This window comes from Protobothrops mucrosquamatus, unplaced genomic scaffold, assembly GCF_001527695.2.
Source record: "Protobothrops mucrosquamatus isolate PMUCROS unplaced genomic scaffold, P.Mucros_1.0 scaffold3052, whole genome shotgun sequence".
Classification (NCBI taxonomy): Eukaryota; Metazoa; Chordata; class Lepidosauria; order Squamata; family Viperidae; genus Protobothrops; species Protobothrops mucrosquamatus.
In genome coordinates, this window is record NW_015389064.1 from 2,069 (window position 1) to 28,299 (window position 26,231).

At 42.7% G+C, this 26,231-nt stretch overlaps 2 protein-coding genes across 3 annotated transcripts in view; one reads left to right on the plus strand and one right to left on the minus strand.

The window, feature by feature from the left end:
* The first annotated feature begins 340 nt into the window (after window positions 1-340).
* Window positions 341-13,962, plus strand: AGXT2 (alanine--glyoxylate aminotransferase 2). Its single transcript, XM_015826318.1, has 8 exons — window positions 341-431; window positions 1,835-1,935; window positions 4,775-4,867; window positions 6,458-6,590; window positions 9,397-9,485; window positions 10,539-10,688; window positions 12,466-12,564; window positions 13,849-13,962. The coding sequence occupies exons 1-8, from the start codon at window positions 341-343 to the stop codon at window positions 13,960-13,962; spliced, it is 870 nt and encodes a 289-aa protein (XP_015681804.1).
* Window positions 13,963-15,331: 1,369 nt separating this feature from the next.
* DNAJC21 (DnaJ heat shock protein family (Hsp40) member C21) overlaps window positions 15,332-26,231 on the minus strand; it is an 18,154-nt gene continuing 7,254 nt past the window's right edge. Inside the window, exons 5-12 of one of the 2 annotated variants that reach the window (XM_015826311.1) lie at window positions 24,701-25,005; window positions 22,080-22,234; window positions 21,194-21,284; window positions 20,827-20,982; window positions 20,170-20,209; window positions 19,292-19,473; window positions 18,657-18,729; window positions 15,332-15,795 (exon numbers count right to left, since the gene is read on the minus strand). In XM_015826311.1, coding sequence (XP_015681797.1) covers window positions 15,631-15,795; window positions 18,657-18,729; window positions 19,292-19,473; window positions 20,170-20,209; window positions 20,827-20,982; window positions 21,194-21,284; window positions 22,080-22,234; window positions 24,701-25,005 — 1,167 coding nt within the window. In that variant the 3' untranslated portion in view covers window positions 15,332-15,630. Of the gene's footprint in view, window positions 15,796-18,650; window positions 18,730-19,291; window positions 19,474-20,169; window positions 20,210-20,826; window positions 20,983-21,193; window positions 21,285-22,079; window positions 22,235-24,700; window positions 25,006-26,231 lie in introns of both variants that reach the window. The other variant, XM_015826310.1, reaches the window with a different exon arrangement.

Consider the following 26,231-nt stretch of genomic DNA (forward strand, 5'->3'; position numbering starts at 1 on the left):
GAGGGGAAAGGGAGAAGTTTCCAAGCTGAGCCATGCTGGCTCAGGAATTCTGGAAGTTGAAGTCCACGAGTCATAAAAGAGCCAAGGTGGCCTACCCCTGGGCTTTACCAATAAGGATTGAAGTTGGCCAGGTGGGCATTTCCGATTCTCATGTTAGAGAAAACTTGGTTTATAAACAAGGAATAAATGGTGAGATCTCTATTGTAAGGGTTCATCTTTATTTCTCTTTGCTATCTCAGTTCTGTCTTTTCTTCATGAATGTACCTTTTAAAAATTTAGCATGTTCAAGTACATCATGGTGGAATAATGAACATCTTTAGGTCTGTTGTTTCTTTAGACAATGTTACCTGATGTTTTCCGTGGTCCTTGGGGAGGAAGCCACTGCCGTGATTCTCCGGTGCAAACAATTCGAAAGTGCTCCTGTTCCTCAGGTTGGTTAGTAAAGAAAACCCTCTTGATTTTCGCAGGCCCACTTTTTTGCAGAATACCATGATCATGTGAGCACAATTTAAAACATTTTTTTTGCTGGGAACAGCCTTTATTTCTGGTTTCTGGCAAAAAAAAAAAATGCCCACTGTGGGACAATAGATTTGCTTATCTGCGCTGTTCGCTTAGTAACTAACCACTTCATTCATTTTACAACCACCACAACAAAGGGTGTAAAATCGGGTATGGTCCACCTGACAACCAACACAACTTACAACTAATTCCAGGCTTCATTACAGTCATACGTTGAGGACTACCTATAAGTGTCAGAATCTGTTTAATCAGATCTCAATCATACAATCCCTTCTAATTTTGCGATGGTGGCGAATATCTGAGCTTGGGTCAGTGGTGGGATTCAAATATGTGAACAACCAGTTCTCTGTGTGGATGCCGCTTCCGGAAGTCCATTCTGGGCCTTGGCAACAAAAAATTAGCTACCGGTTCTGCTGAACTGGTGCGAACTGGCTGAATCCCACCACTGCCTTGGGTGTAGGATGAGGCTGGGGGTTTGTTCTCTGAGCCCGTGGGTTGGTTTCCGAATGTTTCATTACTAGGCTAGGTAACATCTTCAGTGGATTTGATTGGAGTAATATCAGAATCATTGGCCATACTACCACCGTACATGCACGTGAGTTCATTGAAGCCTGGTACTCCACAAGCAATTCCATCAACAGATACATCGACCTACAACCAACCAATGAACCCCTTAGAATTCAAATCAACTGCACAACCAACCAGTGACAGCACCAAACCTAAACCAACCCACACAAATCCTCCCAAACAAGAACTTCACCTCCCAGTAACCCTCACCTGACATGACCTCCCCATCACAAGATCCATTACAAGACCCTCACAATACACCCACATCTGACCCATCACAAGACCCTCACTTGACACACCCACACCTGACCCGTCACAACACCTACTGACCACACAAAGCCTTTATAGGCAGAAAAACACTGACACTGTCATTCCCCTAAACTCCACTGAAGATGTTACCTAGCCTGGTAATGAAATGTTCAGAAACCAACCCACAAGCTTGAAGAACGAACCTCCACCCTAATCCCACTTAATGTTGAGTTGGTGCTGTCCATCCTTATTCAGCAGAAATTCACTAGGATGAAATTTGTTTTCCTCCTGATCGGCCCCCCTCCTGCTTCTCCCACTTCTGTTCCTAAATGAAGGCAGCATCATTTGATTTAGCCAAAAAAGGATATAGCAGAGGCAACTTCATGTCACAGTGGGCCAAGCGGGGAAAAGCCCTTTGGCATTTTAAATGATAAACCTGGCTGTAATAACAGCCTTAAAATAATTGATGTATTGCTCCTCCTCACCTCCTTCAATACAGGAACCTGCCACGCAAACGACCAGTACATTGAGCAATTCAAGGACACACTCCAGACTTGTGTTCCAAACAAAGTTGCTGCATTTATTGCTGAGCCAATTCAAGTAAGTGTTTTGTTTCTTTTAACAGGCTGCAAGGACCTAAAACTTTTCACTGTCCTTTCCAATGCAGATTAGTTCATACCGTGCTTGATTCTTAGGAAGTGGGGTGGTTAAAGTGCTTAAAGATGCTGAGCTTGTCAGGTGGAAAGCTGAGAGCCCGGGTTTGAGATCTGAGCACTGTGCGACTGGGTGAGCTCCCGTTATTTGCCCCAGCTCCTGCCCACCTAGCTGTTTGAAAGCATGCAAATGCGAGTAGATAAATAGGTAGCACTTGGGTGGGAAGTAACAGCGTTCTGTGCGCCTTGGTATATAGACATGCCAGTCACATGAACACAGAAATGTCTTCAGACAATGCTGGCTCCTTCAACTAAGAAACGGACATGAGCACTGCCCCCTATATTCAAACCTCACTAGACAACCTTTACCTTTATGCTTGATTCCTAAAAAAACATCTTCCTCATTATAAAACATAATGTCACCTTAAGTATGTTGTATTCAGCGGGACTTCTAGATATCTCTAGGACTGTAGTCGCTATCCTACATACATTTAACCAGGGAGTCAGCCTCACTGATGGTGTTAGATATGCATAGAATCACACTATAAAATGTGCTTTGTTTTCATTTGAAAAATTGACTCTCGCAGCATCATCTTGGAGGCTTGCTTATTATTACTTTAGTTCAAGAGAATAGTTATAGTATATAAAGCTGTGATTTTCTCATAATAAGACAAAAAGACTGTACAACTTCTCTGATTGTTGGACATCTTAATTCTTTGATCTGCAAGTGATCCAGAAGGGATTTCCTTTCAGGATATAAACTGAACACTTTTAACCCTGCTAAGTACTGGTATAAACTGTGCTGTAAAAACTTGGCTGAGCTAGGAATTAAATCTTTATGGGAATAGTAGATTGGCAGCATTTTCTCTCAATAAGCAGGAGCGATGGTACAGGATATATACCCACTTCTATTTCAAATCTGACACACTCTTTTCCCATGCATTCTGTATGTAGAGATGTCTTGGCCTTCTCTTTCTCCTACCTGTTTAAGAGCATCCATTGAGGGGAATTATATGCTCACTTTCTGCATTCTTGTCCTCCTATCCTGGGTTGAGATCTCCTGCTACTAATGGACCCCTTTTGTTCAGGCCCAGACTGCCATCATGTAATCTTACATGATGGATGTAGTATGTAGTTTGGCTGAGCCATATGGTGAAAAGTTGGAGGTTTCATACTTCCTCTTCCACTGCTGCCACCACATACCTTCCATGGGTGTCACTTCACCAGGTATTGTAATTCCAGCATGTGAAAGAAGTAGTACTCAGCTGATGCTCCTTACTAGTGTTGAAAGAAAAATCTTCATCAGGGTCCAGTCCAAGCTGAGAATAAACAAAATGGAGGCTGTTTGGAAAGAAGGCTCTTTATTGAGTTGCAGAACCAGAGAGAAATGTGGCTCTGGAACAGCTGACCACATGGTGCTGGGAGTGGTGGGTTTTTATACCTTCTTGGGCTTTTGTGTTTGGAGTTGTTCCTGTTCCTGTGGCATGAACTTTGACCTGAGGTTCAGTGTGCCCTTTTAGTATTCTGATGGTGGTGCGTTAATCCTATTATGTCCTAAAGGTCATGTCCTGCTTCCCTGGGGCTGTTGCTGATGGCTATGTCCTGTATTGGATCTTTTGAGTGAGGAGTTGCTGGTTTTAGTTCTATCACTCTGCTATTGTTAGCTATCAGTTTTGCTGCAAGGATTTCAAAAGATCCTGTCTTGAATGGGATTCTGCAGGTAGCATTTGCTCAGTCTTTCTGAATGGGATTATCAAATCTGCATTTCTACAGAGCTGGCCTCTGCCTGGGGCTATTAAGAAAAACTGGGCCTGCTTTTCTGCCTTTAAGATCCTTTGGAGAAATATAATATTCTGCCTTTTTAATATTCTTCAAAATATTTCCTTCTCTGGGGTGGGGGGCTTCCTACACTAGCAAGGAAAAGGTAAAACAGGTAATGGGTTAAAAGGAAAATAAATTCAACAGTGCCACCTCCTGGCCGTGTGCATTGAAGCGCATCACTAGGACTACAGCAATTACACAAGGTATAAATGGTGTTCACATGATGCCGGACACTAGTGAAACCACAATTGCAATACTGCATCCAATTCTGGTTACCATGATACAAACAAGATGCTGAGAACCTGGAAAGTGTGCAGAGAAGAGAAGGCTAAACTGTATGATGAACAGTTGAGGGAACTACTAGATATATGTCTAGTTTATTGAAGAGAAAGATTAGTGGGGGACAAGATAGCTATCTTCCAGTACTTGAAGGGCTGTCACAAAGAAGACGGGATTGGCTTATTCTTTTGGGCAGGGGTAGGCAACCTTGGCTCTTTTATGACTCGTGGACTTCAACTCCCAGAATTCCTGAGCCAGCATGGCTCAGCTTGGAAACCTCTCCCTTTCCCCTCAGCATGGCTGGCTCAGGAATTCTGGAAGTTGAAGTCCACAGTCATAAAAGAGCCAAGGTTGCCTACCCCTGCTCTTGGGCATCAGAAGTCAGGACAAGAAATAACGTGTGGAAGCTTGTCAAAAAGAGATCCAACTTAGAAGTAAGGAGAAATTTTCTGACCTGAGAGCAATTAATCAGTGGAATAGCTTCCCTTGAGTTGTGGGTGCTCCATCACTGGAGGTTTTCAAAAATAGACTGGATAACCATTTTGACTGGGGTGGTATAGGACTCCCACCTTGAGCTGGGTGTTGGTCCAGAAGGCCTCAAAAGATTACTTCCAGCTCTATGATTCTGTGGAATTTTCTTTGGAAGATCAATATTTCCTTTGATCCTGTCTGTCTGCTTTCTCCAGGGCGTAAATGGAGCTGTTCAGTTTCCCAAAGGATTCCTAAAGGAGGCTTATCGGTTGGTGCGTGAAAGGGGAGGTCTCTGCATAGCAGATGAGGTGAATATCTGAATGTGATTCCCGTCTCCAAATTTTATGTGCATCGTTTCTACAAGGACGGCTATTTTAGATATCGTTGGCAGAGTGGTTAGATTGGCTGGGCCCCTGGGATTGGGACTCTACAAAGCATTTGAAGAAGACTTTGCAAAACAAGTTGGCCTGAGGGAACTCCTCCTCCTACAAGCAAGACAGTTGGTGTGTCTTCTAGAAATAAGTAGAAAGCAAACACAGGACAAAATTTAAACTGAATCCTGAACTTGGGAGAAGTGGGTGGTGTTTTCTCTAAGGACTTTACCATACTCAGATTTCAGTTTGGAAGTCACTTCTGTGTAAGAGCAGCTGATGAAATACTGGCATGCATGTAGCATATCTGATAGTGAACCCAATGGTGCTTTTTTCAAAAGGCAACTGGACTTTCTTGGGGGGTTTTTTCTTTGAAAATTTTTTATTTCACATCCAAAACATTTCTTCAGAACTACTTCTTCAGAAGAAAAAGCTTCTTCAATGAGAAGTGAAATGTTTTCAGAGAAAATAAAACAAAGAAGTCCAGTTGCCTTTTGGAGGGGGGAAAAAAACCCCTTTAGGCCAGGGCTTTTCAACCTTTTCACCCATTGTACCACTTTTAGGATATGGCAATATCCGAGTACCACCAGTCGCCTAGCAAGGTGTCAAAAACTTGATGACCCCCCAAAAAAGAAAGGAAAAAAGTGATGAAGTACTGGTAGTCCTCGACTTACAACAGTTCACTTAATGACTGTTCGAAGTTACAATGGCACTGGAAAAAGTCCCGAGCAAGAGACCTGCCTGCCCACCCAGTGGCGCTCTTCCTCCTGTCCGAGGTTTTCATGGTTATGAGCATTTCTGTTGAGGATTGGCAGCGGGGGTGGGGTGGGGGGGTGTTTGGTTTTTATTCCCGTCTGCTGGGTGGTTGTAGCAGGTTTTGGCCACTTCACATGACCCTGGGACACTGTGACCGTCATAAATATGAATCAGTTGCCAACCATCTGAATGTAAATCACAAGACCCTGGAGATGCTGCAACATTCCAGCTGATCGGCGCTTCTTCTGGGCTCAGCAGAAGCGCCAGGATCAGCACCAAGCTCCAGCTGGAGCCTGGCGCTGATGCTGGCGCTTCCACTGAGCACTACAGTCCTGAAGAAGCACTGATCCTGGCGCTTCTGCTAAGCCCTGACAGCCCTGCAGCTCCAGCCATCTCTCACTCAGGCTTGTGCGGAGCTGCCACCGGTTCAGCTCATTCCCCTCCCCCGCTACCATTTTTCTAGGGTGGTCGCATACCACCTGCCAGGTGACAATGTACCACAGCTGGTACCCGTACCACTGGTTGAAAAGCTTTGCTTTAGGACAATCATGATCTGGATGATTGAGAATCTCCATAAAACCTGACAGGGAATATATACAGTTCCCTATCAGGAAACAATAGCCTTAAAATATAGATGCTACTTATATAGAGAAACTACAGCACGGGTGTCCAACCTTGGCAACGTTAAGATCTGTGGACTTCAACTCCCAGAATTCTCCAGTCAGCCATGCGCTAAACTTTTTTAAAGCACCTTTTCTATGTTCCCCCAAGGTTCAGACTGGATTTGGTCGAACGGGCAGTCATTTCTGGGGATTTCAAGGTCACGATGTCATTCCAGACATAGTTACCATGGCCAAAGGAATTGGTAACGGCTTTCCCATGGCGGCAGTTGTGACCACAGCAGGTGAGAACTACTTTCACACTTGGTGGGTTTCAGAGTGAACAGCCTTTCCTGCACAGAGTCCAGGGGTGCGGGTTATGCCACAAAGGGGGTGCAATCACATCAACATGGGAGAAAGGTCAGGTAATTCTCTGTTGTCTTCCTGGGTTGAAGAGGATTTGGGGGGGGTTTCTTCCCCAACAATGTCATACGTTCCATACGATTGTTCCCTGCTTCAAAATGGCAGGATGCCATTCCACAGTCTTCAACAATCATTTCCCAGAGGCCTGGAGGGCTATGAAAAAGAGTTTGGGTTGCATTTTATTCTTGACCTTAACACGTACATTCATATTTCAGAACACACATGAGACGATAAATTTTGCTGGATCAGTAGAATTTTTATCTCATATTGTTCTGTCCCAGCCTATGTGAGTCCTTGTTAAGCTCACAAGGAGAAACCCCTCTTCCAACAAGCAGGCTGGAACCGCAGGAAAAAACCAATCCCCTTTTATTATTCACAGACCTGAGTCAATGTCCAAGGCAAACAAACACAGTTCATAGAAACTCGATCCTCAACACGAATGGTTGCCTTTGGCAACCAGCACCTCCCACACCTTCCCTTTTATTATGCAGCCAAGGCGTGGCTTCCTAATGCCTTCTCCTTTGCCTTTGGAGCCGCCCCATTGCATTTCTCTGTCCTACTCTCTTTTCTTGCTGGCATTTTCATGCATCCTGGATATCTCCCAGCTGTGATTCATCACTGTCCAACTCAGACTCCTAGCACAGCTGTGTCTCAGCCTGAACACGAGTAGAGGGGCCAGGCTTCTCGTCAGACTGTAAATCTTGGAGCTCCTCAGAGCCTTCCTCTGACTCTGATGTCACTCCAGGCCCCTCCTCCTCCTCTGATTCCTCAGACTCAGCTGCCGGGTCCGCTGGCTGGCAAGGAATCACAACACATATAGAGAAAAGCCATAAGCAGGCACTACGAACAGACACGGACTCTAATTCTTATTCTCTCTGTCTCTCCTCTTATTCTTTTCTTTTTCCTTCCCTTGTCTCTGCCAGGGCTGTATTTTTATGACAGTGATGTTACAAGTGTTAATAGGGTGAACCAGACTGTGATTCATGAACGCTTATGAAATAATTGTGTTATTCTTTAAGGTTTACCCTATGACTTTATCATAAAAGATGTCATCTCCAGCTAACAGCAGGTGGCCCACAAAATAATCTTACAATTTTCTTCCATTATGATTCACCTGCATATTTTAAATTAAAATAAATGTTTTAAAGAAACTATCAGTTTCCTTTCCACTCTCAGTCAACAGAAACTAAACCCAAAGCCCTATTCTATGAAATTGTCATATTTCTAGGAATCTCAGAGTCAGAATAGAGCTGGAAGACCATTGAGGTCTTCTAGTCCAACTCCCTGCTCAAGCAGGAGATGCTATATTATTTTAGACAAGTGACTATCCAGTCTCTTCTTAAAAACCTCCAACGATAAAGCACCCACAACTTCTGACGGCAAGCTATTCCAGTGGTTAATTATTCTCACTGTTAGGAAGTTTCTCCTTAATTCCAGCTTGCTTCTCTCCTTGATTAGTTTCCACCCATTGTTTCTTGTCCTGTCTTCTTGTGCTTTAAAAAATAAGTTGAACTCTCCTCTTTGTGGCAACTTCTCAAATACTGGAATACTGCTATCATGTCCCCCCTAGTCCTTTTTTTCTCTAGACTAGCCAAACCCAAATCCTGCAACCATTCTTCATATGTTTTTGTCTCCAGTCCTTTAATCATCTTAGTTGCTCTTCTTTGCACTTTTATACAACCAAGGATTATATTAGCTTTTTTGGCTGCTGTAGCACACTGTTGGCTCATATTTAAGTGATCGTCCACTAGGACTCCAAGGTCCCTCTTACAGTTACTGTTTTTGAGCCTGGTACAGTCATAAATTTTATAAATAATCGTAAGTTTAAAATACAGAAATTAGATAAATATGGCTGAATGAGATTATTTTGATCACCATGAAGTTGTTAAGTCTTCGTTTTTGCAGCTCCTTCAGGACTGTGGTATGAAAATTGAATTGGTAGAATTGCAGAGCTTAATTGTCAAATAATGTGATACTGTAGTTTTTGGATGCCTTGACTGGATAAAATAAATGAATTACTTTTTAATACAATCTGGTTTTGCAGTGTAAACAAATCCAATTCAAATGCATAGTTCAGCCTAGTAATAGCCTAGTAATAATTCAAATGCATAGTTCAGCCTAGTGAACGAATGACTTTGCATTAGACTATGGGCACCTGCATCTGGTATTTGCATAAACCAAAGAAACCTTTAGATAAAAATCACTTTAGGTGGAAAGGGCTTTGACTACATACAGACTTACTTTCAATCTGATCCACTGAACATTGAGAGCACAGATTCACAAAAGAACTTCTGAGTCACTATGGGAACACTGAGGTTCCAAATAGAGTTAATCCTCAATTTACAAGCACAGTTGGGACCAGAATTTCCATTGCTACAGGAAGAGGTTGTTAACCTCATTGCATCCAATTTTACGACCTTCCTTGTCACAGTTGTTAAGCAAATCACTGCAGTTAAGTGAATCATATGGTTGTTAAGCAAATCCAGTTTCCCCTGTTGACTTTCCTTACTGGAAGCCAACAGCTGTTTCAGTGCTGTTGTAACTTCAGTCGCTAAGCAAATGCTGTAAATCAAGGTCTGCCTGCATTGTAAACATAGATCTCTCTTTTTATGTTACTTCCAGCTGCTGATTTCTTTAATGAATGACTTTACAACTTCATGTATTAATACTAATATATTTTGGTTTTAGAAATTGCACATAGTTTGACAGAGAACCTCCATTTCAACACATTTGGAGGCAATCCTGTGGCATGTGCAGTTGGATCTGCGGTCCTGGATGTAAGAAAATGTTTTCACTGGTTTTTACATGTTATTATGAATTTTGACAAAATTGACTTTCCCCTCTTAAATTAAAGGGATTTTTTTTTGTTCCCAAAATGATGGCTTGCTGTGCCTTAATGCATGCACATTTAGTCACCTTGGCTAGAGATTCTTTATTCGTTTCTAGCAAAACAATCTGGGATCCTTTTTATTTTCATACATAACTTCCTTCTCTGCTTAAATGCAGGAAACGCACAGGCAGGCTGAAGGTTTCCATTCATGTAATAAGCATCAAAACTATGGATTGAGAGGTTCCCATGCAGATAGTTCAATGCAGATTATTCATCATGCAGATTATTGCAGATTCCAGTGAACTTAATGGGTATATTACACATGTGTAGAGAACCAATATGTTGTAGTTAAGGCATCAGGCTAGAAACTGGGAGACGGTGAGTTCTAGTACCACCTTGGGTATGAAGCCACTTGGATGACCTTGGGCCAGTCTCTTTCTCTCAGCACTGGGAAGGAGGCCAAGCCAAACCACTTCTGAAAAACCTTGTCAAGAAAACGTCAGGGATTTGTCCAGTTTCCGAGAATCAAACACAGTGGAATGGGAGAAAAAAATATGCATGTATAATTTCCACTGTACTTTGCATGTAGACAGCAAGAAAGTTAGTCTTGAGAGAATACATATTCTCCATATTTCCAGGGATACTTGCAAAGTATTGGGGCCACTACTTTGGGTGGTTGAAGCTTTGCCCCCTTTTTAATGTGGGTCACAAGCATTGCATGCAAATATATTGGGCCGGGACTTTGATTACCTCAGCTATATCCACTATTTTAATGGTGGAGCCCCCTCCCCCAAAGCCCCTGAATATTGTATTAAATCAAATATACTCCAGAATTTTCTCATGTATTGGCACGTAGTGAATTTGATTGACATGTTAATATTTTTTGACTCTTATCAAAGTTATTTCGGTCTAGTTTTTAAGCTCCCTTGTAGAATTAAATGGGCCAGCAATGCCATTTCAGAATGCTTGATGATTTCTTCTATCATTTTTGTGTGTCTAGGCAATAGCAGAAGATGGCTTGCAGAAAAATTGCCAAGAGATTGGAACTCACTTGCTCTTAGAGTTTGCAAAGCTGCGGGATAAGTTTGAAATTATTGGAGATGTTCGTGGCAAAGGACTTATGATTGGGATAGAGATGGTCAAGAATAAGGTATGGACTGCACTTGGTGGGCCTATAGTGCTTGTAAGGTACTTGCATTGAGTTGGAAAGGATAACAAGGGTCATCTAGTCCAACTCACTGCAATGTGCAGGAAAATCAATTTTCAATTCATGAGAGGTGGTTGTTTTTTAAAAAAAAAAAAACACAGGGAAAATCTATAACCTTTGGATTCTAACTGGAATGTTCACTATTGTTCACTATTCACTGTTGTACAAATGCTATTGATTTTCCTTTATAATCTGATGAATTTTAAACTCATGGTTGCTATTTCTACCCCTAATTTCTAGGGCCAGATCAAATAATTTCTGACTATCTTCTCTGTAGCTTCCCTTTATGTATCTCACCATAGCTATCATATCATGTCTCCCCTCAGTTTCTTCGCTCCAGACCAATGTTTCCAATCTTGGCAACTTTAAGATGTGTGGACTTCAATTTCCAAAATTCCCCCAAGTAGCATGATTGTCTGGGAATTCTGGGAGTTTCCAAGATTGAGTAACACTGATACTGAAGAGTCCAGCTGTTTTCTCCCTATCCCCATAGATTTAGAACATGCTCTGAAGGCCTTGTATCATTTTTATTGGCCTCCTCTGAACTGTCTCTAAAATATTGATAGATTTCTGGAACTGTAATGCTCAGAACGGTACGCTGAGTAGAGAAGCATCATTTCCATCATATTTTGGTCACTGATCAATAAAATTTATATTCAGCACTAAAATTAAAAGCATCCTGTTTTGCAAGTCTAATTTACATGCTATAAGAATAATTAAATTGTAAGGTGCTAGCACAAATATGAAAACATAATAGTTCCATTAAGATTATAAATATAATTAGGGTTATTAAATCCATGAGGAATGTAGTGCTATAACTATGTAATTGGCATACTATTATATAAAACTATATATAATGCTAAAGTGACTAAATAACCATAATACCTACTGCAGAATATAGAATCAGTAAAACCAGAAGTGAATATTAATGTTATAACTCTAAAACTATGGTGCAAAAAAACCCCCAAACCAACAGATGAGCAGAGAACTACACATTGAATCTTGATTGTAGGTCCAACTTTGCTCTGGCATTACTGAAATTACAGGTAGTCCTTTATTTTTGACCAGTCCCTTAGCAATCATTCAGAGTTATGACTGACCTGAAAAAAGGATCTACAAACCAGGTTCGAATTTCTAATGGATGGTTGACCAAACTTTGGGTGCTCAGCAACAGGGCTGAATTCATGGCCCTTTGCAGCATCCTCCAGTCCTGTGTCTGTGTTTTTGCTGAAAACTGGTCCTTACTTCCATTAGTTCACTTAATGATCGTGGTGGCGAGTTTATGACCACTACAAAAAAGGTAGTGAAATCCATCAACCTGTTTTGTAGCCGCTATGACATATGATCATAACGGGCAAGTTCCATTAGTCATCTGTCAAGGACTTCCTGTAGAGTCTTCTTGCAAACACAACTAACTCACTATGGCAATTACTGAAAAATTAAGCTCTACCTGCTGCATTTTTGTGTTGTGAGTCTTTGTGGATGCGCAGACGTTCAAAAGCTATTTTGAGTTCTGAGTGGCAGAGTATTAATTTCATCAATAAATAAAGCACAAGATGTTGTAATGTTGGGTGTGTCAGAATGCAATTTTACAGGTTTTAGAAGAAACCTGTTTTGGGGGATCAATGGCTAGGTGTTGTTTGATTCTTTCATGTCTTCCTGGTTTTTAAAAAAAAAATGAAAAAAAGGTGGGAAACTGAAGTTTAATCTTTCTTCTTAGGAAACTCGCCAGCCACTTCCAGCTGAAGAGATGGACCAGATTTGGGAAGACTGCAAAGATATGGGGTTGCTGATTGGCAAAGGAGGGATATATTCACAGGTATCGTAAACATTGAGAAGCCTATTAAGGTGTGACCACAGCCAGTTCTTTAGTATATAGAGGGATGACCCATGCTGAGGAAGAATCACTGATTTGCATATGAAAAAAAGTACAGTCCTTGACTTACAACCATTCATTTAGTGACCTTTCAAACTTACAATGGCACCGAAAAAAGTGACATGACTGCTTTTCACACTTACAACCATTACAGCATCCCCATGATCACATGATCAGAATTTGGACTCTTGACAAATGGCATGCCTTTATGACGGTTGCAGTGTCCCGGGGTCATGCAATCCTCTTTTTGTGACCTTCTGACAAGCAAAGTCAATGGGGAAACCAGATTCACTGAAAACCATGTTACTAACTTAACACCTGCAGTGATTCACTTAACAACTGTGGCAAGAAAGTTCGTAAAATGGAGCACAATTCACTTAACAACTGTCTTGCTTAGCAATGAAAATTTGGGGGCTCAACTGTGGTCATAAGTCAAGGAGTACGTATATGGCAGTCAGTATTCCTCTGTATGTATTTCAAAAGGCTGAACATTGCCAGGATGACGGGTGACACAGAGTAATTTAGGATGGTAAAAAGCACATACCTCCAGTAACATTACCATGTCATTATCATGCCCCATCCAGACCTTAATAAGAAAACTTTAGCCCCGAGGGGAAAAAGATTAGCCAGCCCCGCTTATAAGCAATGCTTTACTGTCCAAAAGGAACACATACAGCTGTCTATGTATGAAATAGCTGGCATCTGCTGCTTGTTTCCAAACTTGCTTGTTCCAGGTTTATTAGCCTGTGCATGAAACAAAACACAGGGAGAGAAGTAGAGATAGTCCTCAACTTACAATCATAATTGAGCCCAGAATTACTGTCGTAAGTCACGCTGGTTGCTAAGCAGCCCATTGTCCTAATGGGCACTTTTTTAGAGAAATGCCAATTTTTGGCAAAAACACTGTGAATCAGTCATGTGACCACATGATGCTGTAAATGCAGGTTAGTTGCCAAGCACCATAAAACGATCACATGAAAAGGGGCTGGCCATACCTACCTTTTGTTATGGCTGCAAAATAAATTGTAGAGCCAGGACCACACAGATGGATCAATAAATTTAGTTTGTGGTAGGCTGGAATTGTTTTAGCTTGGTCCATCCCCATCCTCTGCCCCTTAAGCGGTGACTGTACAGCATGTTGCTTTGTGATGATATCTATTGCCAAAACATCTCTACTACTAAATATTCTCTATATAATATTTTCCCTTTTTTTTTCCTTTCCCCAAGACATTTAGAATTAAACCTCCGATGTGCATTACTAAGGAAGATGCGGATTTTGCAGTGGCCGTCTTCCATGAAGCCTTAATAAGACGTATGGAAAGAACAACAGCTGAAAAATAGAACTTCCCCCCGGACCTGAAATACATTTGACTCATTGTGAATAAATCCATGAATCAGAACTCGATGCTTGGAGCATTGATTCATAACAATCATTTTTTGAGATTAATCTGGATAAGGTTACATACAGAAAGAAACAGGCTTCTCAGCACGCAACTCCATTTGGCTTTTTTATAACTTGTGCAGCAGCTGGACATTATGTGCGTAGCTTATTTAGAGAAGCCCAGCTGATGTTTTGGCTGAGCACATGGGAGCCATCTTTTCTTCCTGTCTACACAAAGGGATTTTAAGATTGAGTGCTGGGATTACGCTTCTGCCGGGAAAATCGCTGGAAACACAGCTGAGCAGCAGAATATAAATTCTTTCCAATCCTCTCCCATAATAAGGGCTCAAGCTAATTCTCTTGCTGTTCCTCTTTGAAATACAGGTGGGAAAGCACATATCCAAATCCTTTAATGTTTTGACAGAATCCAATTTCATAAAGCAGAAACTAGAATGTGAAACACTGTATTATGTTGAACAGACATTCAGAAAATGTATTGCTAATTTCTGAGGGGCAACAAACACTTCCCCCACCAGCTAGAACAGAGTGAAGGTTTCATGCTGATTAGTGCTTTAATAAATAGTCTTAGTCTTACATTAAGATAAAAGAATGTTAATCCAATTCTTAGCTCTTGGATCAGGGATGAAGAAGCTAAAGCTGAACTGACACTTGCAAATCTTGCTTGTCCGGGCTAACTGAGATGGCTCTGAACATAAGAATCATATGGAGTTCCAGAATTTCCAAGTAGATAATTTACTTAAGTCTCTTTTGCTGAAGAACCTTGGGCATTAGAATATAGCAAGAACAAGAGAGCTACAGTCCCCCAAATATCTTTCGCAGCAGTGGTTTTCAATCAGTGGTTAAATGTATACCACAGATGGGACTTACAAATTTCATACATGACACATGGAAGAAGGTATTGGAACTTAAAACATACAATAAAAAATAGCTTTAAAGTTATGGTTTGTCTCGAAAATGTTTGTTTCTGTCATGGTTGGAGCAAGTCCTCTTTCATAGCATGAGGGATGGCACTGATATGGCTGACAGCCACTGTCTTATGATGGCCAATCCAGGATTGGGCTAAATCAAGGGTCTTCAAACTTGGCAACTTTAAGACTTGTGGACTTCAACTCCCAGAGTTCCTCAGCCAGCCAGGGCTGGCTGAGGAATTCTGGGAGTTGAAGTCCACAAGTCTTAAAGTTGCCAAGTTTGAAGACCCCCCTGGGCTAAATGAATATAGGCAGGTTGGTAGCAAAAAGGTGCATTCAATGTAAAGAGGACATCACTAAACGAAACGAATAGTGCAATTTTTGAAAATAAACAGAAATATACAGTAAAATAATTTATTTCCTTTGCCTGTATATATAGGTTTTTACAAATCCAAGGAGCAGCTATGAACAATCCAGGGTTTTAGCCCAATTTTATGAAACAAAATACAGACACAAACAGATACCAGGTACTGCACAGGTGTAAATGCTTTTCTGCTCTGTTTATGGCTGGACCCAGCAGTCTTCATCCCGGTTAAATTACACGGGGAAAGCCTGTTTCTCTCTTTGGGTCAACAAGGTGCCTTTTTTGGATGTGACAAAGTTGATTAGCCCCACAGTTCTCGATGCTTTCCAGAAACCCTATCTGTTTCTCCGCTTCTCTTTCTTGCTTCTGCTGCTGATGGCTGTGTTGGCAGTGGAGGTGGCTACGGCTTTGGCGTGCCCCGTGGCTTTCAGATGTTCAAACAATTTGTTCCGTGACTGAAATTCACAGCTGCAGGTAACACACTGCAGGGGGCCTTCAGGCTGTCATGGAAAAGCAGAAGAAACGAAGACAGGGCGAATTTTATTACCGCTAATATATATATGAGAATCCCCATAGACATTTATCATTAATATAGTATTTCTTCGATGTCAGCAAAAATGTAATAAAGAATTACCTGATTGGAGTAGTCTAAGGCAGGGGTCCTCAACCTTGGCAACTGTCAGAACCCATTCTTTTCCTAGGGGGGATCTATCTCATTTCTTTCCTAATTCATTTCTTTCTGAGGGTTCTGCCATTCTCCTGAGAGGGAGGGGGGAGGCTCTGTGGTATGTTTCTGCTTTGCTGTAATGTATCCTTTCCGCTGTTCCTACATATTTACTCTTTGAACAGTCTCTCCCTTGATGTTATCTTGGGGTGAGAAAGGAATGTGCCTCTGGCCATCTGGCTTATCTCTTGTTGCGGAAGGGAAGGTGCCAAGACCCAACATCATCTTCACAAGCATGGGAAAGGACATTGTTATCAGCTCCTTTTCCACAGTGGACTTAACACCTGGGGATTGGCCCATTCAAACTGACCGGATGAACTATTGGGGTGGGGTTATGCTTAGGACTCTTTTAACCTATTGATCTGAGCGGGAAACCCTCAGATCCTGCCTATTATGCCTGCTATCAGCTTCTCCTAATAAAAGTTCCTTTTGGAAAGAAACTGTTCCCAGAGTCCTGCTTTCTCTGGATGAGGTTTTAAAGTGGGCCCTGACAGCAACTTTAAGACTTGTGGACTTCAACGACCAGAATTCAGTTGTCAAGGTTGAGGACCCCTGGTCTAAGGCCTGGTTTGACCTACATTGGCAGCAAAACATATTTCTACAAGCTTGCAAGCAGGCAGAAAAAGGAAGCTGCCATCCCACTGAATATCACCACCTGGTTCTCAATTACATTGTCTAAACCTGGAGAACCGATGCTCTATCAACTCGGTTATTTGCTAAACTTAGACTTAAAGCCGGTCATCCTTTCTAGAAAGCTAGTCTTTAAATGAGTGATCAACAATTCTGTTCCCAGGCTGAAAGTTGGCTAAGGCAGCTCTGCAAAACAATGGGATATCTATAAAAGGAGCTGAAATCTTGGTGATTTAGACATGTCCATGTAATTTTCTGGGCAGCAATATACAAGGATCCTTTTGGACTTCCCTCTGTAACCCATAGCTGTGGGATTTTTTGATTTTTTCTCATCCACGTTATAAGCATATCTGATACTGCTTAGCTGGTTTTTTTTCCTTTTTTTAATGAGCATAAGTGAGTTAGGTGGAACTACAAATCAGACAAGCTTTTGAAGTGGTCACATTTAGAGTTTGGAGAACATGTTAAGGAAAAAAGTCTCAGCAGATGGCAGAACTTGGCTAATCTTCAGAAGCTGATATAGCATCTGGCTAGAGGGGGCTGTAAACCTGATGGGAAATTGAAACAGATTTCAGAAGAAGAAATGCTAAATGACTTCCATGTTATTTCCCATAGAATGGCATGGGCGGATCCAGAAAAACACTGGGGATTGAAGTCAACCTGAAGGACATTTTCATTAAACAAATAAACCAAAAAAAGGGATAGACTTTTCCCTTAGATCAGTGATGGCGAACCTTTTAGAGACCCAGTGCCCAAACTGCAACCCAAACCCCACTTATTTATCACCGGGTGCCGGGTGGGCGGAGCCGCGGTGGTCATTGCAGACTGGGTGGGTGGGGCCAGGACGGCGGGGACCAGTCCCTCACCATCTCCGGGGCACAGCATGCGTGCCCACAGAAAGGGCTCTGAGTGCTGCCTCTGGCACACGTGCCATAGGTTCGCCACCACTGCCTTAAATTGTTAGTTGCGAAGTCGTGTCTGACCCATCGCGACCCCATGGACAACGTTCCTCCAGGCCTTCCTGTCCTCTACCATCTTCTGGAGTCCATTTAAGCTCACGCCTACTGCTTAAGTGATTCCATCCAACCACCTCATTCTCTGTCGTCCCCTTTTTCTATTGCCCACAGTCTTAGATAGATAGAGTTAAAACTTGATGCCAAATTCAGTATGAGGGGTCCTTGATTTACCACAGTTTATTTAGTGACTGTTTGAAGTTACAATGGCACTGAAAAAAGTGACTTCTGACCATTTTTCACACTTACGACCACTACAGCAGTCCCATGGTCATGTGAAAAAATTTAGCCATTTGGCAACTGACTCATATTTATGACGGTTACAATGTCCCAGAGTCATGTGATCACCTTTTGCTTCCTTCTGACAAGCAAAGTCCATGGCAGTGGTTCTCAACCTTTTTAATGCCGCGACCCCAACCGGTCGTAAGTCAAGGACTAAACCGGTCGTAAGTTGAGGACTAAACCGGTTGTAAGTCGAGGACTAAACCGGTCGTAAGTCGAGGACTACCCAACCGGTCATAAGTCGAGGACTTTCCCTGCCTGGGAGTGCCGCACATGCGTGGTTCCGCCCCCTGCGCCGGCCGAGGCGTAGCTGGCAAGTGGCAGAGACAGAGCAGGCCGACCACCAGCTGGCCCAGCCCAAGGGAGGTAAGGCACCAGCCGGAAAAGGGGAAAAAAATGGCGGACAAAAAAAATGGCGGACAAAAAAATGGCGGACAGCCTTGCTTGGCGACCCCCATGAAATGGTCGATGGACCCCAAATGGGGTCCCGACCCACAGGTTGAGAACCACTGGTCCATGGGGAAGCCAGATTCACTTCACAACCAGTTTACTAATTTAATACCTGCAGTGATTCACTTAACAACTGTGGCAAGAAAGGTCGTAAAATGAGGCAAAACTCACTTAACAAACAGAAATTGTAGTTGTAGGTCAAGGACAATTTGTTTTGACACAGTGAAAGTGTACTGCCTTAATCTCTTGCACATACCTTTACCTGGTGCTCTGAAGAAACTTTTGGGGATGTTTTCTTGGCTTCTTTTGCTTTCTTTCCTTTGCCTTTAGGATTGCTAAAATAATAAAAGAAATTTTTAGTCTTTGAGCAGGTACTTTCTCGGTTGGCGGACTGGAGGGGAAGGGAGGTGGCAGCATTTTATGCGTGCATGTGCACGTGTGCTAGCAAGGCCGCAAGCACGCATGTGACGCAAATGGGACCACACTAGGGCCCATGTGATACCCGCTAGCCCTGCCCCGTTCTTGCGCGGTGCCCCATTTTCGCGCCCTGCGGTGCGGTGTTGGTGTTTTCGTGCCCCACGGCACAGTGTCCCATTTTCGCACCCTGTGGCACAGCAGCGTCCCGTTTTCAAACCCTGCAGCACGTCATCCCGTTTTCGCTCCCCACGGCCACAGTGCTAACACGAGTGGGTGGGTGCACGCACACATGCACACACTGGCCAGCCTGTCCTGTGGCCCAGTAGCCAGGAGGCCACGGCCCTGTAGTGGGCCCTGGGCCCACAGGTGGGAGACCCCTGCTATAGACTATATAAAACATTTTCACAAGGTTTCTATTCCAACTCCTTACATTTCATTAGCAACAACTCCCTTCAGTTATTATCAGAGAAGCATATTTACCTTTTCACCTCAGTTTTGGATTCTGCTGTAGGTGCTGAAATTTCCTCAACATCATCTGAATTATGGCTTTTGCTGACATTTTCTGATTCTTCAGACACCCTCTCTGGGTCATTGCTGCAAACAGGACTTGCCTCTTCGACTTGCTGCTCAGGGCTACTGTCATTGGAAGGATCCTCTGGGGTCTGTTGGAAGAATAAGAGAGCCCTCAGAGGAACAATGGAAGATAACGGCCTAGATACATTCATCATGATCACAAGAGATCTGCAAAATCTATTTGCAGGATGAAGAAAATCATGCCTTGGTATGCTAGAACATCACATCTGAACACAAACATGCAAACCAATCTTCCCCAGCCTGGTGCCTTCCAGGTGCTACAAAATAGCCATCACCTGGAACATCAACAACTTGGGGAAGGCCTTTACGTATTTTCAACATGGGGCACTGCTAAATCTGTTCCCATTCAAGGAAGCCTTCAGCTCCAGCACAGAAATCATGGAGGTAAATAGAAGGCTGAGGACAAAAGTTTTACATGCACAGACTTTCTGAGGAAGCACCTGAAGACTTTTTCATCTTCTGAAGTTGGGGATCCAGCAACCTCCTCCTGTAAGCCATGTTATACTTGGCAGATAATGGTCTAGTGGTGGGGTCCTCTACAAAGGGAAGGCTGCCATCTCCATTTCCTCAAAATGAGGCTATGTTTGGGAGGCAAAACTGCAACTAGCTCTGAAAAGTTAGCTAGTTCTCCTCATAAAATGCAAAAATATTTCAGCAAGTTTATTCAGCAGGGCGTTGCCAGCAATCAATGCTATGTTCAAACAGATCAGAACATGAAAGCATGTGCAAAGGGAAATTCACTTTAAAACAAAAAAAAACCTTACGCCTGCTGTTCTTTGCTTTCTTCGCTGTTTCTTTGACAACCTGTTAAGGATAGAAGCAAAACTGTAATGTCAAAACAACCTAGTTCAACAATCGTTGCTTGCTGAATCCCTTCTGAAGCCCTAGAACTGTTTCCCAACCTTGGCAGCTTTAAGATAGGTGAACTTCAACTCCCAGAATTCCACCCATCTCAAAGCTGCCATGGTTGAGAAACACTGCCTTAAGAGAAATCTCGGGTGCAATTTGAAAAGTGTGGAGTTTATCCTGAACAACTGCTTGCTTTAGCCATGCCCACCAAGTAGCAGCTAACAGATTACTTCTAAGCAACACATTTCTGAGCATTCCTGCTGAAGGTAGCCCAATTCTCTCATGATGGATTCTTACCACGGCAGGGGGAACCATGTACCCAGGCACAGAAAGGAAAGATAAACAAACTCAGTTATACCATGAAGATTATGGGGAAAAAGCTGAGAGAGGAATAAAACATAAAACAGCTCAATTGAATTGTTTGTTAGTTGACCCTCGAGGGATGGGGAAAAGGAGCATGGAATGGCACATCCTAAAATAGGGCACCTGGCCAGCTCCCTCATGAAGCTTTGGAGACCAGAAATAATTTGTGGTCTCTGGTAGTCTGAACTTCTATATATTTTCATAAGTACTTTTGTTTGGGCACTGGTTCTTCTGCCTCCTCTTCGCTGTTCCATCCATTCTCATCAACTGTGGAGACAGAAAATGCTTCTTCCTCTTCTTCCAACTGCTGTCGGAGCAAAGCCACTATCTCCCGGTGCTTCTTGGACTTCTCGTGGTTCTTCATCCTGAAGAGAGTGATCAGATGGATGTTACTGAGAAGAACAAGATTTGAGTCTAAGAAAGAGTGGCTGCCTTTTGTTAAAGGAAACTGGGCAGAGCTTTGCTTGGGAAGGGAAGCCTACAGGGAACCAACGAAGCTTTTGAGCAAATCAGGGGTAAGATGGCAGATGAAGTATGTCCTGATCCATTTTAGTTTGCATATAAAGAAAAACTTACGCTTTCTCTGTCTTAAAGGATTTATCACAAGCAGGACAATAGAGGTCATCATCAAAAAGGTTAGCAGCATCGTGTTCTTCACTTAATTTGTCTGAAAATACATACATATATTTGTGTTAAATTTGGATTGCTAATGAAGAGTTAAAGGGAAGCTGGTATAGCTATTTCAAGCTCCTTAGCTCTCATCAGCCAGCTACACCCTTCTGAGATTTGAATCTGGGCTGCTTGCATGTTAGGCAGCTGTGTTGACCTCTAAGCCACAGGCTCTTTCTCACTTTGTCAGCTGTGTCAGGGAGGGAAGAGACCAGGGGAGGAGATATGTATTGAGTGTTTTTTTATGATGCACCCGGTCAGCCCAAATATAGGAAGAAGAAATCTTTTTCTTCCCATATTTGGACTGACCGGGTGCATCATAAAAAACTCAATACATATACATATATTTCTGTGTAAGATACCTGATGATCTGACTATCTTTTCTTCTATTGTCAATATCCTACCTATGAGTTTTAAGTGCTTAAGTAACCAAAATGATACAGCTATGCAGGCGAAGAAGGAATCAGCAAAGTTGAAGGGACCGTCAATAACTGCCAAGAGTAAAATCTCCAGGAATCACATGGAGAAAACTGGACCACTCAGGACTGATCTTGTCCAGGGATCACAGAATGCTGATTGGAAAAATCAAACTCTTGGTAAAAGAGAGGAATAGCTGCCAAATTGCAACAATGAGCGTGAACACCCCCAACTTGTGCTAATGTTTACTTAATAGTTGTAAGTCCTTAGTCTGGAAGTCAATAAAGGAAATTAGGTTACCTAGCAAGCTATTCCCAGCAAAACAATTTGCACTTGCTCTTAAGGCGCAACTAACTGTGCACCAGTTGGTCCTCACCCTCTTCTTGGTTCTCTTTCCTCTCTTCTTTTTCCTCTTCTTCCTCGTCAGACCCGTCTCCAAATTCCTTTTCATACTGAGCTTCCATCTGTTGTAGTTCTCGCTCTAGGTCAGACATGGTAATCCAGCTCTGCTCCTTGTACTGCTCCGCCAGCCTTTGAAAGGAAGAGGAAAGGCAAAAGGTGGAGATTTTCACAGGCTGGCTTTGTGTAATACCCTGAACAATAAACATGGTTAATGAAAGAAAAGAAATTGGTCCATGTGCTAAAGAAGAGGTCAAGTGGAGAGTCAAGTTCAACTACTGGCGATTTTAGTAATGATGGACATCTAGTTTCCTCACCAACAAAAACCAAAATGGTATGTTACAGCCTTTTTTCAGGCTTTCTGACTAATCTACAGTCCTGAGCTTTTCAAATGTCTCCTTTTTTTACCTGGTACCTAGACATGGTTGGCCAGATGCTGCCACCTGGTGAAGCTTACAACATCAATTCCAAACAAATAAAGCACTTCATGATTTAATGTCTATGCAGGGTAGAAATCATAGGATTTACAAAAGCATTGGCAACCACCAGACTGAAGAAGAGTGAGCTTACATTGCTGACATATTTATTGTCCTACACAAGTTGGATCAAGACAGCTTCTTTCATGCAGACAGCTTCATGCTGAACAAAGACACAATTGTGTTGTGCAAACTGTGGATGCTACCAATCAAATCTAGATAAGCCTTTTGTCAGCACACAGCTCTTGTAATCAATCTCAGTATTTCACTCTTCATTCTTAACTACTGCAAGGTTGTATCTGAATATACAGAGTTCTTATCAATAAGGAAGAATCAGTGTGCTGATGATGTTACCTAGTTTGGATAATGAAATGTTTGCATGAAAATAACAAAGCTCAGAGAGCCCCAAGAGTTCTTATCAAGTTTTTCCTTGGTTACCCAGCCTTTTCAAGAACTTAGTCCACACATTTATAAGCTTAACTTGTTAGGATGCGCTTTAGAAGCTGTACTGTAACAGCCTTGAAGGCAGGCAGAAACTTAGAACATCAACTTCTCCTTCTACACCACTGCAGGAAGAACATTTATGAACCTTCATGAATAGAAACTGTGATGTAATGGGCAGTTGGAGAAGGAGTAGGGGGTAATCTTGGCGGAAGCTCTGTGGTTTCCCAGGGAGGGGGCAGCACATTCCAGAGAAGCCCAAAACAAGAAATTGTGCAGTTCCAAACTGGATGGGGGAGAGAAAATGAGCTTCAAGGTAACCACATCCTAGAATCTCTCAGGATATAGCCATTAGGTTAGAAGGGTGTAACTTTAGTCTGGCAAGATTCTGTCTATTAGAGGTAAGCAATAAGGAAGTGGACTTGATTGGAGTTCACCATGTGGTCTTTGAGCTGGGGCCTGATAGAAGCATCAGAGAATTCCCCAGCTAGCATGCCCACTGCCTAAAAATTCTGGAAAGCAACCAGCTTGGGAAAAGATAGATACATATACATATATATATTAAAAATGAAATTTAGTTGCTTGCTCTCAAAGTGTACACATACATAACACACATTTAAACATACTATATACAACCTATGTATAGACTTACACCTTTACATTAGACCCTGTTTTTTTACAACTGTGTTGCCTTTTGGGACCAATACCATATAAAGAGAGTGTTCATGCAGCATGCTGCCTGGGGAATTTTGGAAATTCTGGAAATCTACCAAGGCTGAGAAACAGTGGTCTAGATCAGGGCTTTTCAACCAGTGGTACGGATACCACCTGTGGTACATTGGCACCTGGCAGGTGGTACGTGACCATCCTAGAAAAGTGATAGCGGGGGAGGGGTATGAGCTGAACCGGTGGCAGCACCGCACAGGCCTGAGTGAGAGATGGCTGGAACTGCTGGGCTGTCAGGGCTCAGTGGAAGCACCAGGATCAGTGCCGCTTTCCAGCTGATCGGCGCTTTTTCGGGGCTGTCAGGGCTCAGTGGAAGTGCCAGGATCAGAACCAGGCTCCAGCTGGAGCTCGGCGCTGATTGTGGTGCTTCTGCTGAGCCCTGAAGAAGCACCAATCAGCTGAAAAGCAGCACTGATCCTGGTGCTTCTGCTGAGCCCAAAAGAAACGCCAATCAGCTGGAATGTTGCAGCATCTCCAGGGTCTTGTGATTTACATTCAGATGCTTGGCAACTGATTCATATTTATGACGGTCACAGTGTCCCAGGGTCATGTGAAGTGACCAAAACCTGTTGCAACCACCCAGCAGACGGGAGGGGGGGAATAAAAACCAAACACCCCCTCACCCCACCCCTGCTGCCAATCCCCAACAGAAATGCTCACAACAATGGAAACCTCGGACAGGAGGAAGAGCGTGGCCGGGTGGGCAGGCAGGTGTCTTGCTCGGCTGTGGCTTGGGGGGCACTTTTTTCAGTGCCATTGTAACTTCGAACAGTCACTAAGCGAACTGTTGTAAGTCGTGGACTACCTGTACTTTTATCACTTTTTTCCTTTTTTTTTTTTGGTCATCAAGTTTTTGACACTTTGCTAGGTGACTGATGGTACTCGGATATTGCCATATTCTAAAAGTGGTACAATAGGTGAAAAGGTTGAAAAGCCCTGGTCTAGATCATCATACTTGGCCTGTTTCAGTTTCTGTTGCCTCCGGAGCTCTTCTGATTTCTTAGCTTTCTCTGCATTCTGCTCTTCTAAAAGCTTCCGGTGGGCCTGCACTCGCTTGTCTCTTTTCCGCACAAAGGCCACCAGTTCACGGACCAGTTCGTTCCGCTCCTTCCTTGCTTTGTCTCGGGTCTTCTTGTTCTCCTTTTCCATGGCCCGCTTTTCCCAGCGGTTGGACGCCTGCCGAGTGTCATACTCTTCCTTCCATGCAAAATTCTTCTGTGTACAAAAACTCTGCCAGTACCCATAAAAACAATGGACTACCTAAACGGAAAGAAGGGGAGAAAGAGACATTTAATTTGACAAGCAGTTTGAAGAGGCCCACCACAAGGCAGTGATTTTGTTAAGGTTATTTATTAAAACTGAGTCTACATATTTAACTTACAGCACATGGTGGCTGATAAACTATTTATGGGTAGAGGTCAAACATAATGGATTTTTTTTTTTCTGTATTGACTTAAATTTTTGAAAAGTAGATGCAGCAGCCATACTGGGGTGCCGTGCTGCATAAGAATGATGGTGGTGGTGGTAATGATTTTTTTTTGTGTGTTTTTACTCAGGATGCCTGCACTTTGAAAAGGATTCAGAAAAAATTGTTCTGGATCTGCATCATTTCTCTGCTCATTAAAAGAACTACGTCTTTTTAAGGCTTCCTCATGAGCATAAAAAGGCTTCCTCATGAGCATAAAAAGATGCAGCTGCTTTAATGCGTAGCAAATATGAGCCAGCTGCCAAGCAGCCAAATTGCAATCATGTGACCGCCAAGGGTGGTATGATGGTCATAACTTCGAGGTAAGTCATTTTTTTCTCAAAGTCTGTTATTAAATGGTCATAAAGTTGTGGACAACCTGCATTCTTTCAGTGACATGTTCACACAGGAGCTTATTGGAGAAGGTTTACATTCCTTTGGATTTGGATTCATGCACTGAACAGGAAGTAGGACTCAATGAGGTTTTTTCCAGCTGAACTGAAATTCAGAAAGTGGTCCCTGGACATGGGAGAAAACCTCCTGAACTTTTCAGGGCTTCTATATATGTAAAGAATTAATCTAGACCGTTCAATAACTTGTACTGTTTTATTTCCTTTATACGAGCTTACTACAGGAAACAGTTTTTCCACGTACAAAGGAAAAATGTGTGTGACTGGTATACAAGCAATATTTTTTACAATAGCAATAACATTTAGACTTACCGTATTTTTCACTCTATAAGACGCACTTTTTCTCCCCCAAAAGGTGGGGGAAAATGTCTGTGCGTCTTATGGAGCGAATGCTGCCTGGAGCTGAAGCCTGAGTGCAGGGGAGGAGAGCATATACTGGCACTAGGTGGCGCTCTAACACAACACCATCAAGTATTGCTAGAAAGGAAGTCGCGGAGAGGAGAAGGGCTGAGGAACTTCCTCTTCCTTCTCACCCATAGTGTTCTTCCCAGGCTCGAAACAGCAAATGGAAGGTGAGTGGAAGGCAGGTTGGGGGAGAAGCCTGGAGGAAA